The following is a 17,548-nucleotide window of genomic DNA, read 5'->3' on the forward strand; positions in this document are numbered from 1 at the left end:
TCCACAGATGGACTATGATAAAATTTTGGCTGCCACACACTATATAGTCTGTAGATAGAATATTTATTAATTGTGGAATATGTTGTAGCATCTCATTTATATACCTACTCCCTACCTAGACTCTTCCAGATATGCAGTAACATAGGACTACTTCATGGAGGGTGGGCAAGTTTACGAATTGTGTAAGCTGTAGTATATTTAGCAGTCATTTTTTAATGAATCCTGCTCAGTTTCTTAAAGATTTAACTTACATTAGGTAAAACCTTCTGAAACTCTTGATCCAGGCCATAGATGAAAAGGGTGTCAGAAGGGTTTTCCTTAAGAATATCAACTTTTCGGAAATTCAAACTGCATATCTTCAAGACCATATTATCAACTTTACGAAAGTCAAAATGTATGTACTGAGACTGCAGTACAGTGGAGATTGTAGTATGATCTCAAATTCCCCAATGGGGAATAAGTTAGAGTTGTTACATATAATTTGCAGGGGGTGCAGGGGAACCTACCCCCTTGCAGACAAAGATTTTGGTTGTTTTTTTGTTTTTTTTTGGGGGGGGGGCCCTCAAACATATGCAGCTCAGTAATGTAGATATTATGACAGAAGCCTGTAAGGAGGACAGATTCATGTACTTGGGGTTAAAAAAATATAACATATCCCCCAAACAGCCATCTCCTTGCAAAACCAGATAATACATTTAACCCTAAACCCAGTCTAGTGGACTAACTCAAAGGCAACCACACCTCAGTGAAAACAAAACATCTACAAAAAAGAAAAGTCTGTTTTGTCACTAAACAGCCACACACTGTGTAATACAACTCATTAATGTTAGTTTCATCAGACTGTGCCTTAATCAAACACATAGTATGAAATATGTACTGGTTAATGGTAGCCAAGATATTCTATATATTTATGGACAATAAACTGGGAACATATTATGTCAAATTCATTCCACACTAGGGCTGCCCTATTTCTGCAGGGTGGGCTCACATCTACGGTGCTGATGACCTGACTAAATACCAGCCAGAGTACCGGACAGACAGCCAGGAAGAAAAGAAGACTGACAGACAAGACACTTGTGCTCATCTTTGTCTCTCGTTTGTAACTGATGTACAACGGTATTGTATCAGGAGTTGTAATGGGTACTGCTGACACTGGGACAAATACGGTGAAGCACACACACACACACACACACACACACACACACACACACACACACACACACACACACACAGTCCACTACAGATATCATTATATGTGTTATGTCAGAGTGTCACTGCAACATCAAGCATAAGATAAAAGTCCCCCCCCCCCCCCAACACCCTTCCCCCAAATAGGACAGCACTTGTCCTGTTTTCTCAGCTCTCACCTGCAGTGAGGGAACAAAATAAGCATTCTCTAGCTTGTGGAACATTTTGGAATGCTTCTCACCAGTAGAAGGAAGACTCAAAGAGTTGTTTAATTTTTACTTGTAAAGCATGAATGCTTCTGGTTCATCTGTGAACAATTTTGTAGTGAATATAAAATAAAAAAAAAAATCTCCACTGGAACAGAAATTCTTAACTCAGCTTTTTGTCCCCTGAACATACAAAACCTTGCAAATGAACAATGCACAAACAAATTCTTGTGGTCACTGAAGCCTATATCTCGAGTTGTAAAAAAAATTCAGAAGAAGCATTTTCAAAAATCATTTACACTGGTAAACAAAAAGCTAGTTTTCTTTTAGAGCACTTCCTTAATGGTACAAGCAATTGCTTATATCTGCTACATATTCACAACTATTACCTCCTTTCTACTGGGCCATAGGGAAATATTATGTAAGCCTCAGTAAAAACATGTTCTTTCATTATATTCAGAATGAAAAGCATGTCATTATCTGTCCTATATTATTTTAATTTGCATTCCTCAGTAGATTTTTTTTTTTTTTTTTTTTTACAAAGCATTACTTTTTAAAATGGACTACATGTGGTGGTTGTGGTGCTTAAAGAAGAATTAGCATGCACATATGAAAATACAAACCATCCTGATACATGAAATTATTTTAAATGTTTTATTGTAAAACTGACATAAGTATAAACAGCAAGCTTGACTTGGTAAACACATAAAAGAAGCAATTTACAGACAAAACTACAAAACGAGACTTAACTCTACAAATGTATGTTTTTACACTACACAATCTTTTTTTGGTTGACCCTTAGCCCCAGTTTCCCATACTGCAGAAAAAAGGACTCCTTTCAGCAAGTATGTTACCACCACTACACACGAAACCTTTACTGACTTTACCCTACATCAAAGACTGAAAGTGAAAAAAGCAGCCTTTCACAAAAAGAATTCCATCAGGTTCTGCAGCAGCCTGGTTTGAAAGAAGTACAGATTATATCACTCACTTCTGTTACACTCTTGGAATGTTATGTTTCAAGTCTGTTATATTAGAAACCTGCAAGACATCTCCTCTGAGACACTTGGAAATGATCATTAAAACAAATGCATTACGATTGATGTTACCCTGGAAATGGCAAAGCCGGAATTTGTCAGTGTGCAATGCATTGATGGCATAAATATGTGGAAGACAAAGGGATGTTTGCAGCAAATGCACAACAGTTATTTTTAGAAATGCGCCAATTTTCATCCACTCTTCCAACCAAACTACTCTTATTTTCCCAGTAATTTAGTCATGATACTATATAAAGTCAAGGGATTAGTGTTATGCATTTATCTATATACATATTACATGTGTTTTCCTTTTTAATAAGACTGTCTCTCTTTTCTGTATAATCTATAACCATCCTATTATGGTACACACACACACACACACACACACACATATATATATATATACATAACCACCGGAGCTTTAACAGATACAGGAAATACCACAAGAACAAGAAGATGGCACCTCAATTAATCCCTCCTTGGAGAGAGAGTCTCATGAATGTGTATCCTCTCATGCCATGCTCTCAATACCAGAATATAAATCCAAGTGTAAAACCTACAGCACTCTGGATTTATGGCATCAAAGTCGAGTACGCAGTCTGCTAAACCACAGAAACTGCTCAGCTGTACTGTTAAGATGGTATGTGAATTTCCACTGGAATATTCTGCTATGTCTACTTAATTTAATTTAAGATGTGAAAGCTGTCCTTATGGTTTATCCATTTCTAGACAGAACTACATAAACAAGGGGTCAGTATACAGACTGGTTGGTTAGCCTTATTACAGACCTCTAGGCTTCCATTTGCAGTTCTGATATGGCTGACTGATAAGTGATATCCTGCAGACAAATATTTTACAGATGAAACAATGAAATGGCACTACATTGAATTAATCAGCAAACCAGTACTTTCACATACGGGGCAAGGCTTGTATCCTGTATCCCTAACTAATTTAACCAACCCTGATACCAAAAAAACTTGGAGACAAGTAAAGTATACAGGCTGTGGCTGCGTTAGTTGAAACTGTGAAATGTTTATGAAAGCAGTTCTCACTCATACAAACATGGAATTGCTATCTTTGGGAAATCAGTCATCAATTGGCCATATGGCTCCCTTTATCTGTTCTCTTGCAGCACTGTCTACCCCACATGGGGTGCATAGTAGACTATATCATATGCTATGTAACAACATTATGCAGAACTGTAGGACTTTGCATACATACACACACACACACACACACACACACACACACACACACACACACACACACACACACACACACACACACCAGAAAAGTACAGTATCCAGCCACTCAACAATACAACCAGAGCCAACCCAATCTTTAAGAACAGAATTTTAACAACAGCATACAGTTGCATATAACTGGTGGCACAGTTGCACAGCAGACAGCATTGTCACCTCACAGCAACAGGTTCCCCCATTTGATTCTCGGCTGGGGTGCCTTCTGTGCAGACTATGCATGTCCTCCATGTGTTCACATGCATTTCCTCTGGGTGCTTGGGTTTCCTCCCATGTTCCAAAAATATGCAGTAGGTGGACTGGACACTCCAAACTGGCCACAGGTGTGAGTCTGTGTGTGAGTTTGTGGGACTGAAGAGCAAACATGGCAGAGCTAGCCACCCAGTAGTGTGAACCTTGGCTCTAGATGATCGTCATTGTTGAAGTGACACCACAACCCCAAGTGCAACAATTAATCTTCCATTTATGAAGTCATGGGAGTGGGGCATATTACCAGAGCAGCTATATTAATTAATTCCAATATATTACCTCAACAAATAATAATTTAAAGAACTTATTTTGGTAAAGGAGCTTTAGAGTTTGTATAATTCAGGAAATGCATGCAAACACACATCATGTTATTCTTATGGCGTTCAAAGTTTTTAGAGAAAGTTAAGGACACATTACCAATAAGGATAGCAGGCAGAAACAAATCTTTTGTTCTACTGCTGTCATTTTCTGGTCAGTACAGGTAGATTTGACTGCTTAGTGCTAGACCCAACCTTAACAACTTCAGCAGGGAGGTGTTTAACATTTGTCAAGGTTGAATCTTGCACTACTCTAGCTCTTAACTGATTTGTCTCTTTCTGAATATCATTGGATAATTGCCACGCTCCATACACTACATATTATTTCTTATTTATTTATTTTATATATGGTTATACGATGTTGTATATAATTGATGTTAATGGTGGTGTTTTCTATAAAAATACCCTAAATAAAAGCTGAAGTTACATGGGAACCCATTAATGTAGCAAGTTTCATTTCTCTGAATAAAAAGTCGTACGTAGATTTTGATTTGTATACTACAAAAATATGAAAACACAAATATTTATGAAAACTCTAGATTCCAGAAATTACTAGTAAACTGTTGTGAGTACCTTTGCTCAGCAGGTATCAGCATACAAGGTATAAACCCAAAGCATTTATCACCACAATCAGGCATGCTGTGTGAAAGTATAGCCCCTGTGCACCACAATAAATTATCAACTATCCATCAGATGAGAAATGGTCTAGTATGTCCACTGAAAGTAGCAAGATATTGGCTTTGAAATATTTATCCCTGCCATTGTCCCCATATCTATTACACATCTTTGTATAACAAATGGTGCAACAAGTTTAACATGTATGCAAGATTAGGTTAATATCAGATATATATTTGAGGTTTCTGAATTATATTTTAATTCACTTGCTAACATTCATAGGAGATGAAACCTAACAGCTTTTACTTTTATCTATGCAAGATACAAAACTACATTACTAAAGCTTCTTTTCAGTTCACAGCACAGGCTTCCTATAAGGATTTCTTTAAGCTACACAGGCTGTTGGTATGTGCCCAGTTCTATCACAAGCATAACATTGTTCTAGCTTAAATGCAAGTTGAGAAGCAAGTGCTGTTTAACTATGCTCATGTAAAAAGCTTTAGCTTTGCTCCAGTCATTTCTCTTGGGACTATACCCTCTACTGTTCTTCTACTTAATCCTAATACCATCTGTTTTATATTACAACTCTTGTACATTTTTATTTGCTGCTTCCACTGCTAATGTAATGTTTAAGGCATTGCATGTGTCGTAATGACCATCTTTTTATGTTTTTATCATTTATTCCACATACAATCCTCTCTCTCAGCATATTCATGAATGCTGTCTTGGGCCGGTTTCTCAATTCCACTATGTACTCAGATATGAATTTCTAATACAATACTGATGTTTCTCTCTCCAATAATAATTAAAGTTTAGGACTGAAGTGATTGTATAATAAGTTTGCTGGACACATGTCTTTTTATATAGCTTGGTAGGTAGAATGAGGCTCTTCATCACGCTGTAAAGTTCAGTTCCACAAGTACAAAGACATGCACCTCCTTTTTCTGTCTATTTTAATGTTACTAAACTATAATGCTCTATTCTTTCATAGTGTTAATCCCAGGAGCATGGGTTCAGATCACATGCAACAAAAGTACCTACAGGTCTACTTTCTTCTTTTGTTTCTCCTCCTCGTGTTACTGCAAATGTGGGATGCTTGAAAATACGTAGAGTTCATCCCAAATTAAAGAGAAAGATGCTGTTTATGAAACAAAGAATGAACACCTTAAAAAGCATAATAACTTTAATAAGAACTCAAAAACTTCAAGAAAAGGGTAGTAGCAAAAACTAGCATTAATGGTTTACTAGCCAAGAAAACTTCCAGATTCAACTTCACAGAAACAGCAGCTAGCGAACACAAGGGTCCAAGAACTCAGACAAAACATTACTTTCCATGCCAGGCTGGATCTAGCAGCTAAGCTAACTACTTAATGACGAAGATGATGCAATGGATACCTTTCTATATTACATAAATCACAACTGTTGATGTTGCTGTGGTGGTTACATGGTAATGGATTCTAATTCATAGGCCCAGCATCTGTGGTTCATTTCTTACCACTGGCAAATTCCTGTGTGAGTTTATATGCTCATTCTATATCTGCATGGATCTTGGTTTCTTACCCATCTCCAAAAGGTGACATTAAATTGGCTCGTTTTGGGGGGGGGTTGAATATAAAAACTACCTGTGCTTCCTTATACATTGTATTTACACCTATCATTGTGGTCTGACTTCAAGCTAAAAAGGTTCTGCAGTGGACCATTTCCCTTGTCTGAAAAATAAATGCATTCCTTCTTTTTGTGGTTGTTAATTTCAGGAAGAGGACATTGGCAGCAGCAGTGTCCATCACAGACAATACATATACAGTAAAGCAATGCACTAACTCCCAGAATAAAATTGCCATTTGAAAGAGGTTTGGTCTTGGTGGGAGGCGTAAACTACAGTGTAAAAGCTATGATGTAGAAATGAGAATAGATTCACAGCAGAGAAGTGAAAGCCTCAACTGCATACCAAGTTGACTATATGACTGTACCTCTTCCACCACCTACTCACATTTCTGCACGGCTTTAAAAAAAAAAGGGATTATTTTGCCAGCTTTCCTAAAGTTAAATTACTTCCCAGGTCAGAAAATGTGGAACAATTTATAACACAGTTTATGTGCAGAATATTTGTATTTATTTTTTTTTTATGAAAAAAAAAAAAATAACAAACATAATAAAAATGAAAAAAAAATAATATACTGTGCATGCCCAGAACCTGAATATTACCACCATTACAAACATATTACCTCATTGCTTTGTACCTTTTTTATCTTGTCCAGGATTTGGGGGATCTAAAGCCTATACCAGCAACAGCCATAGTCCTCTGAAACAATCCTAGGTAAGACACTACACACAGATGCACACACATACACAAACTAAAGGATCTTATTTTTCAAAGACACTACAAACAGATGCACACGCACACATACACACAGATGCACACACGCACGTACACACACACACACACACACACACACACACACACAAAGGATCTTATTTTTCAAAGACACTACACACACATGCACACACACACACCAAAGGATCTTATTTTTCAAAGACACTACACACAGATGCACACGCACACACACACACACACACACACACACACACACACACACACACACACACACACACACACACACACACACCAAAGGATCTTATTTTTTCAAAGCTCAATCAATATTTCATCTGCACAATTTGCAAGACATGATAAACTAGAACAAATCTGTAGCAGATAACCTGTTATGCTGGATGCACTGGCTATCTGTGCCACTACAGTAAAGACATTTTCACTGTGCAACTGTGACAGGTTCTTCATTAAAACAAGTGCAGCTCAGAAACTAACAGTCTATTCATTATGAAAGTATCTCATGTACACTACCCTAGGATACAGATTCAAAGTAAACTTTATTGTCATTTAGGGCCACATGCATGTAGCCTAAATGCAATTTTGCGCATCAGCTCAGTCGAGATTACAAACAAACACAGTAAAACACTACATACAAGTAAAAGAATGAACACAACTAACACATACAATCCTACTCCCGGCACCAGTAAAAAAGAGCAGAACATTTTCCAGCACCTGAATACAGAATAGTATACCCTCCCCTAAGTTATAATAACTGCCCCAAAGGCATATTACAGATTGTACATTGTCTATGTTATCTTCTAATATTGCACTGGATAAGGATAATATACATAAATATTGCACTTACGTATTACACAATAATTACAGGTATTTGTGAACAAAGAAAGAACTGACTTAGTTAATGTCCAGTTCTCCGGGACTTATGCCAGAGTTCAGAAGTCTGACCACTGTCAGGTAGAAACTGCTGTTGACTCTGGTAGTCCTGCAGAGGATGCTGCAATAACTTCTACCCAATACCAGATGCTTAAACAATCCATGCACTGGATGTGTGGTGTCTTGTATTATTTTGGTAGCCCTTCTGATGCTCTTACAGAGTAAAGTTGTTGTGTAAATGGAAGACTGGTACCAGTCGACCTTCACCACTCTCTCTAGTGCTTTCCCTTCTGTAACTGTACAGCTTCCAAACCACACTGTGAAGTTGCTGTTGAGGATACTCTCAGGAGTACCGCTATAGAAGGCAGAGAGGATATGAGGCAGGAGCTTGGCTTTCTTCAGCCTTCTCAAAAAAATGGATGCATTGGTGTGCTTTTTTGTCAAGTTGGCTGGGGTTTCTCTACCATGAGAGATCCTCTGATGTGTATTCCTAGACATTTGGTACACTTAACCCTCTCTACACTTTCACCATTGATCATGAGCGCTGGATGGTGCGTTTTCTTTACTGAAGTCAATAATAATTTCTTTTGTCTTGCCTACATTCAGGTCAGGGTTGTTCCCCTCACACCAACTGATCAGAGATGCCACCTCCTCTTTGTATGCTCTTACATTCTCCTTTGTGATGAGCCCCACAACTCTGGTATTATCAGCAAACTTGAGGATATGGTTGGACTTGTGCTGGCATAGCAGTTGTGGCTCAGAATAGTGAATAACAGTGGACTGAGAACACATTCCTGTGGAACCCCGGTATCTTGATACACTAAAGTGTTTTTACGCAAACTCACTCTCTGTGGCCTCTCAAGCAGGAAGTCCAAGAACAGTTACAGAGATGTTTATTGACTCCTATATATGCAGAATCACAAGGCCAGCACACAGTGATATCTGTAGAAAATTCAAAGTTTAATATAACATGTCCTGTAAGGCACAAATAGCCCAGTTTCGGCTGAAATAGACAAAGCCTTCTTCAGTGTGAATCATAAACACATAAATACCTGCCTTTTTTATACAACATGTTCTTGACAAAAGACCTACTGATTGGTTGGCTATAATTGTTCGAGACCAGCTGGAAACAAACCACCCAACTTGATAATCCACTTTTTTCTTTATTATTGAGTATAGTGTGCCAACCAGTTTAATTAACCTTATCCACAATAATTCTATCTATAATAGTAAATCCGAAATTGGCAATGGTGTGTACAAGGGAATGTTTATATAAAGCATTGGTTAGTCTTTTATTCCTAATGTCACTGATAGGATATCCGATATACATATCCTGAGTGGTCGAGAGGTTTGTCCTATATAGAACGCTAAACAGGAACAGGTGACAAGATAATAACCCAATCTGTACCACAATTTGCCAAAAATTTAATATCAAATACTGTTCCTGTATTTTTTACTAGCAAACTGTTTGGATTTGACCATCCTTGGACAATGCACACAATGCCCATATGGTACACACCCATATAGAGAGTCTTCTGTCAATGTGCATTGAAATTTGTCACTAACTCTAGTAAGTCCCTGTTTGTAGTGAATAAAATATAAGTTTTGCCCCTACGAAAAGAAAAAAAGACATTTGTCTTATAAAATATATGATAATCTGTGGTCAGCTAATATATTTCAATGTCTGTTGATACAGTCTAATAATATATTGGTATTGCATCCAAAAGTGGTCACAAATGAATGTCAGGATTCCTAGACTGCTGTTTTATTTTATAAACTAATAGATCATTCTTATCAAGTGTGGAAGCCCAATTGCTAGCGGTCAAGATGTTGCCAGTTTTATAGCCTCTTACTTTGAACTTTTTAGTCAAATCCTGTCTGAAGTATTCGTACCTGTTTGGATTGGAACAGATACACCTCATATGGAGACACTGTGATTGAAAATCTTTTCAAAGGGGCAAAACTTTGGGGTCATATTTTAGTCACTACAAACAGGGACTTACTAGAGTTAGTGACAAATTTCAATGCACATTGACGGGAAACCCCCTATATGGGTGTGTACCGTGTGGACATTGGTTTTGGCCATCCTTGGACAATGCATACAAACAGTTTACTAGTAAAAATACAGGAACAGTATTTGATATTAAGTTTTTGGCAAATTGTGGTCTAGATTGGGTATCTATTTTGCCACCTGTTCCTGTTCAGCATTCTATATAGGACAAACCTCTCGACCACTCAGGATACTTATATCGGACCATGTCGGTGACATTAGGAATAAAAGACTAATCAATGCTTTATATAAACATTCCCTTGTACACACCACTAACAATTTCAGATTTATTATTATAGATAGAATTATTGGGGATAGGGTTAATAAAACTGGTTGGCACACTATACTCAATAATAAAGAAAAAAGTGGACTATCAAGTTGGGTGGTTTGTTTCCACCTGGTCTCAATGAACAATTATAGCCAACCAATCAGTAGGTCTTTTGTCAAGAACATGTTGTATAAAAAGGGCAGGTATTTATGTGTTTATGATTAAACTGAAGAAGGCTTTGTCTATTTTAGCCAAAACCGGTCTGTTTGTGCCTTACAGGACATGTTATATTAAACTTTGAATTTTCTACAAACATCACTGTGTGCTAGCCTTGTGATTCTACATTGAACTGCTGCTTTTTGGAGCCGTGCACTTGCCGTACTTGCAAGGGTTTGTCTTGTTTGACTCCTATATATGCCAGTTTTTCTATTAGCTGCATTGGTACCACCATATTAAATGCTGAGTTGAAATCTATGAACAGCATCTTCACATAGTTGTCATTGCCTTCTAGAAGTTCAAGAGAGCTGTGTAGTGCTAATGATATGGCATCAGAAAAGGATCTGTTGGCTCTATAAACAAACTGCAGAGAGTCAAAAAGTGGGAGGTAAGCCCGATGACAATTTTTTTTTTTTTTTTAATCAGCTGCTCGAAACATTTCATAACAGTGGATTTCAAACTGACTGTTCTGCAGTCGCCAAGGCTGGAGGGGGTGGTTTTCTTAGGCAATGGAATGATGTTTGTTTCCTTGTAGCATGAGGTACTTTCACCACGGCAAGAGAGAGCCTTTTAACAACTTGCCCAGTATGTTGTCTGGGCCACAGCCTTCCTGGGGGTTCACCTTCCTTAGCTCTCTTCTCACCTCCTCTGTACTGAGTTTGAGCACAGCATCCTTCTCATCAGTGGGTAGCTTTATTTCCAACATGTTGTTTCTCTCCTCAAATCTTCCTAAGAAGGTATTCAAGCTGTCCAGCAATTCACTGCTGTCCTAACACTGTGCTGACCTGATTTTGTAGTCAGGGATCTCCTGTATGCCTTGCTATAGTCTCCTTGCATCCCTCATGTTGTCAAAGTGGCTTTGCACCCTTCTGCCATACTCCCTCTTTGCCTCCTTTATACCCCTCCTCAGATTGCCTCTTGCTTCCCTTAGGGCTGCTTTGTCCTTATCCCCATAAGCTGCATTTCTCACCTTCAGAAACCCATATACCTTGGGGGTGATCCACAGCTTCTGGTTAGCTCTGATAGTAATGCTCTTAATGCATGTTACTTCATCAATGCAGTTTGAAATGTATGACATCACATCCTCTGTGTATTCATCTATGTTCAGATGCTGATTTACTGTGCCTGCTACCTTGAACATATCCCAGTCTGTTCTTTCAAAGGAGTCCTGGAGGGCCTTCATGGCTCCCTTTGGCCAGACCCTGATTTGTTTCTTTGTGGGCTTCTCTCTAAATCAGTGCTGGTTTGTAGGCTGGTGATAGCAAGATGGTATAATGGTCAGAGTTTCCCATTTGTGGAAGTTGCACTGACTTGTAGGCTTTCTTTAAATTTGTATACACCTTGTCCAGGATATTATCACACCTAGGGGAATGTCCACATACTGATGGTAGTGTGGGAGTACTTCTTTTAGATCTGCCTTATTAAAGTCACCTGCTACCATGTGTACAAAGTCAGGAATTTTGATCTGCAGCTCATCAATAAGTTTGCATAGTTTACTTAAAGCCTGGGTGGTATTAGCACTGGCACTGTTACATTGACCTCATTCAGCTCCCTGGGCAAGTAAAATGGTCTACATCTGATGGACAGAAACTAAACTGTCACAGGAGTGTGACAGTAAGATTTCAGTTACTGCACCATCTACAAAATCACTGAACCCGCTAGTATTGCTTGAGTTACCAATGCCAAAGCAAGGAAAGTGCAAAACAAAACTGCTGAGTGCACCCTATCATGGAACTACATGCACATTACTAAAATAAACATCTGTCTTTTTCTACATCTTCTTTAGCCTACTTTGATGTGTATTTTCCTACCCATTCTTACCCATGTCTCTGTAGGGATAAGGCCTGTAGAACATAAGCCCTTCCAAATATGTTCTTTGTATAGTCCATTACTATGTTATAACAGTGTTTTTTGCTAAAAGTATTCTCAATCTGTGTTGCAGAACAATACTATAACTCTCCACCTTACCTTCCTGTACTGTCCACCTACTGTTGCATCATCTGGTTATTTCCAGATAACTGTTTCCCACCTCCACTACTTTCTATTTCTTTACGCAGGTGTATAGTGCATACTTTTGACCACACATCTGTTACTACTAAGTCATTTTTTTTATCTTTTCCATCCCATCTTGTGTCAGACACACATCATTATGTCATTTGCAGAAAAAACTTTTAATCTTCTTTCTCCATCATGAGGTCACATATAATGGCATTTCGACAAATGATATTCATTAACAGATGTTGCGATTCTCCAGTAATAGCCTCACCCTTTTTAGAGTATTCTGATAACTGTAGACCTCTGCATCCTGTTGGCAAGTCACCTTACCACCCAGTCTCCCAACCTGCAATCCACTTTGACGCTAGTACAGTGAACCTTTTTTGAAAATACCTCGGTTACAGATTTTCTTGTGGATACAGACAAGGAGAGTTGTCTTTCAAAACTGAAAGTACAACTCTATATTAACATAGATACAGTTACATTAGAACATTAAAAAATAGAAACGTTATAACAGGTTTCTGCTAAATGCATATAATCCATTATACTCTTACAAGCATTGCATGTTATAATTTGTGAGGAAGGTTAGGCTATTTACTTCATAATTTTCTTGGGCGAGTGCCAACAGCCTTGTTAAAGTTTATGCTGGCCATATCCATAAATCCATCATAGACTAATACCCTAGTCATCCAAAACCAACATTAGGGTATTTCACATAATATAATATATTACAAATAAAAGTAATCACTATGGTTCCTTAATAATTTAAAATAAGCAGGATTTAAACGAACACTACTTTTTTTTATAAAGTACATAATCTAAAAGTTTTCTGGCATGGAAAAATATAATTTCTGAAAGTATTTAAAAAAATAATCACTTATTTAATGCTCTTCATCCATCCATCCATCCATCTAAAACCCCTTTTTACTGATTTCTTGCACATGGGGCCGTAGAGTCACATAATTCATATTTCAGTTAAAACAGCAATGGAACAAATGCAAACTTCAGTGGAACCAGCAAGAAATATTAGTGCATTAATAAAAGCAGCATTTTATTAACAGTGGACAGTCTATAGAAACAACATTACATAGTATGAATCATTATAACTCCCCAAATTTAGTGTTTTCACCTGTCATATGAACACATGGAAAAAAATGTACCTTTTCCGTTTCATTTGAAATTATTCCAATCAGTCCATAAAGAGAAAAGCTAGTATGTGATGACCTAAATGATTGTTCATCCTTTCAATTACATCCCCATATAGTTTCTCATAATATTGTGTTCTTTTTTTAGTCAAGTTCCATATAATTCCCTCGTATCTTTCAATGATAAAATTACTTCAGACTGCTGATTGTACTGTGATTGTACTGTCTTTTCCCTCCTTCTCAGCAATAAGCATTTGGGTGCATCTAAAAATATATAATAGGATTCATTTTCTTTGACACAGCAAGGCTTTCTCAAGCTAGTGGAAAGGCTCAGTGTGTCAAACAAAAAATGGCACTGAATTTCCACATCCATCCAAAAACAATGCATACTTGGAGGCTGGTATAGTAAGTATTTAAATCATCAGTGGTTTGCATATAGTCATTAGGTACCTCCTGGAACAATATGCATATGCCCTGCGAGGCTGTTTCTGCCATTTCAGAAACATAGATTTGCTGTTAGTTTTACAGGCATGACAATTATGCTCCGTTTTTAAATACCTTGCCAATATCCCACAGCACAAATGAAAATTACTGACTTCTAGTAATATGCCAGGAGAAAAGCACAAATCAGCTGCACTTGTATATTTTGAGGGAGTTCATCTGATCTCAGGTTTTCTCTAGAAAGTGAAGCAGTCTCTTAAAAATATTATAAACCTGGCAATTTCTTTAAAATGCTATTCAAATATAAAAAAAATGATTGGACAGGTCAGCCTACTATCATATAAATTTCATGTGACATTAACAATCATCTTTGTAGATGCAGTTGAATTATTTGTCTTGGAACAGAGTGGGGGAATGGAGTGCCCAGTGACTGATCTCTGTTCCAAGGTGGAGGGATGGGGTATAACTCTCAACCTCTTTTTGAAGAATCAAGGACTAAGCCACAAACTATTCAGAGAAAAGGCACAAATTCAAAAATACCACTTCAATATAGTCAGTATTTACATAGAAAGTTTACAGAAGGACATACATTTTGTGAGGAATAGGAAGTCTGTAACAGTAACGATTATCCTTATGTGATAATAACATGCCTAGTTTCATCACAAAATCACACATTTTAAGAAAGGCAGTGAAAAAATTATTGGGCAGAATCAGGGTTATACCTAGAAGCCATAAATAAATGAAAGGAAAATAAATTTTCAGTCAGTGGCACAACAGGTAGCATACACTCACATTTGGTGCAGAAGGTTGTGACCTGCATTCTCACACCAGGTAGCTCAATTACTGACACTGTGTGTCATCTTTTGGATGAGACATTAAATTGAGGCCTCAGCTACTTGAGTTGGGGGCAACTCAGGTGGATGTAAAAGATCCCGCCACACATATAAAAAAAGTAAGGGAAGTTCCCCTGATGCCCTGGCCAAATTTAGTATAAATACCACCTCCGGTCTCTGCTGAAAACAGGCTATAGCTTATTGGGACTAACGCAGTCAAGAAAGGATAAATAAAATATTTTCTTGTACAGAATGACTCCATTGGTGGAGTCTAGAAGACTTCTTTCTTCAACCATGGTGTGTGCGTACTTTGGTATATATGTATATGTGCAAGTATATTCACAGGCTTGCATATGGGTGTATGTGCACAAGTGTGTGTGTAGGTCAGACAATAATTAGAATGCATTACTGTATATTTTATAGTCTTGTGAAAATCATTCTCTGGGAATTTGGGGGATTATATGTACCACAGCTTCACATTTACATTGAAAAACACTTCAGCGCTGACAAACTCAATGTAAAGTGAGAAAGCCATCTGAAATACTTAGTTGTTGCCACTGAGCAGACAGCAACTTGTAACAGGGCACATACTGGCAAAATACACTTAACAGTTGTGAATCAGAGACCACATCCTGCATTAGAGCTTGGTAGGCTTTCCTTTTCAGCAACTCAGAGGTGGGGAGTATTAGAGTAGAGAGCAAGATTAAAAGCAGACAGACATCTTACAAGTCTACAGATGTGAATAATCAAACTATTTAAAAAAAATAAGACGCAGTGTTAGATTTAACATAGCACATTCTGGTGGTGCATTATCAGATGTTTACTTCCATCATATCTCCTGAATTCACCATATACTACCTAAAGTTCCCTAATGCTGCAACATGTAGCCTCAATTTTGCATTGCAGACTGGGTCCTTGCTTTACTGTGTCCCACTCTGTGTGTTTCTGTATTCCTGTGTTGTGTCATGCAGAGATGGTGGGGGGTTGTATCTCATTGCCTGCCAGCAATAAAAGAAATAGACATGTTACTTTCAAAGGACAAAGTGAACAAACAGAAAGTGTGTTTAAAACATTTCCGAAGGTAGACTTAAGTAAGAGTCCTGTGTAATTAACAAAAAGAAAATTATTTTTGACATTATGAATGTATCCTGATTCAGCAATACTCTTAAAGCACGATATCAGCATAATACATTTCACCGATTAGTGCAAAAAATACACCTACTGAGATGTGTTCTAGAACTTGTGTGGCCTCAGTATGCAACCCTTAAAATACTAATACGAATACAATACATACCTCTCAAGTGTCCCTGATTTTGACTCAAAGTTTAGCTTAACAGAACTAATACTTTAAAAGTGCCCCTGATTGTCCCTGATTTTTTTTCCTGGATTTGTCCCTGATTCTGCTGAGATTTGTCCCTGATTGGACGAGAGCTATGATTCCCAAAAATTCGCGAATGGCTTTAAAAAAGACAAAGAAAAATATCATTACTCATTAAAATGTACTAAAACGTATCATTGTTATTTTGGCAGCAAGCACTTACATGTCAGGCTGAAGCTCTACTGCAAATACTGCACGGTGTGCATTGAAATGGCAGAATGAGCACAAAAGCAGCAGTTTCCACATGTTCACGGGATTCGGACAAAGTACATTAACGTGTAATCTCCTTCCTCTCTTCGTCCCACAGACAGTAGCAGGCTGCTACTGATTTACCAAACGCTTCGGGGTATAAAAGATTGCACACATCGGAATCGATCCCAGAAGTTTACAGAACTTGAAAGCCCTAGGTTTATTGCATAGATTTACTAAAATCTGAATGTCTTCTGGTTACCGCCAAGTGTATCCTCAGAGGATGCAAGGATGAGCACAGTACGGCTGGGATAACTCTTCAGTTGGGGTTTCATTATTTACTGCTTGTGAATGAAGCATGGTGCAACAATCAGCCCTGCTCCATACTCTTCCCATTCATCAGGAGCGAAGGGGGCGGTGCCACACTTCACTAAAATCTCAGTTTAACTATTTAAAGGCAAACAGTTAGACATGATTGTGGTTTAGCATAGGTTCAGATTTCAACAGAGAAGTCACCTCAGTTTGTTGGTTTGCCTTTTAGGGTTCGTCGTTTAGTATATCGCTACCCACTTGCATTTTCCATCATATCCGAACCTAATTGTTCACATACTCATCTTTGGTGTTGGGGGAAAAATCAAAATCAGAGGACTGATTTCTGTCTTCATAACAGGTTACTTCTTCCTATTCATATTTCAGAATTCTATGTGTGCGCGCGCTTGCGTATGGGGGGGGGGGGGGTCTGCACATGTGAGTTATTTGACTATTGAATAACGTGAAACAGGTCTAATCAGCTTGACTCGGTAGTAGTTTGGGTGAATCTCATGTCAGCCGTTCATTTTTCTAACCTAATTAGATATCAGTTTGGCTCTACCCTGAAAACTGGCCATAGGTCCAGTGAGACTTGGTTAACACATAATTATTCAGCTGCTAAAGAGATATAAC

General features: G+C 37.9%; 1 protein-coding gene across 1 annotated transcript in view; it reads right to left on the minus strand.

The window, feature by feature from the left end:
* Positions 1–17,011, minus strand: part of LOC122801193 (multiple epidermal growth factor-like domains protein 6) — a 341,895-nt gene extending 324,884 nt beyond the window's left edge. The window contains exon 1 of the mRNA XM_044070752.1: positions 16,581–17,011. Coding sequence (XP_043926687.1) covers positions 16,581–16,663 — 83 coding nt within the window. The 5' untranslated portion in view covers positions 16,664–17,011. The remainder of the gene's footprint in view (positions 1–16,580) is intronic.
* Between the last annotated feature and the right edge of the window lie 537 nt (positions 17,012–17,548).

This window comes from Protopterus annectens, chromosome 4.part1 (assembly GCF_019279795.1).
Source record: "Protopterus annectens isolate FY-2018-M chromosome 4.part1, PAN1.0, whole genome shotgun sequence".
Lineage (NCBI taxonomy): Eukaryota > Metazoa > Chordata > Ceratodontiformes > Protopteridae > Protopterus > Protopterus annectens.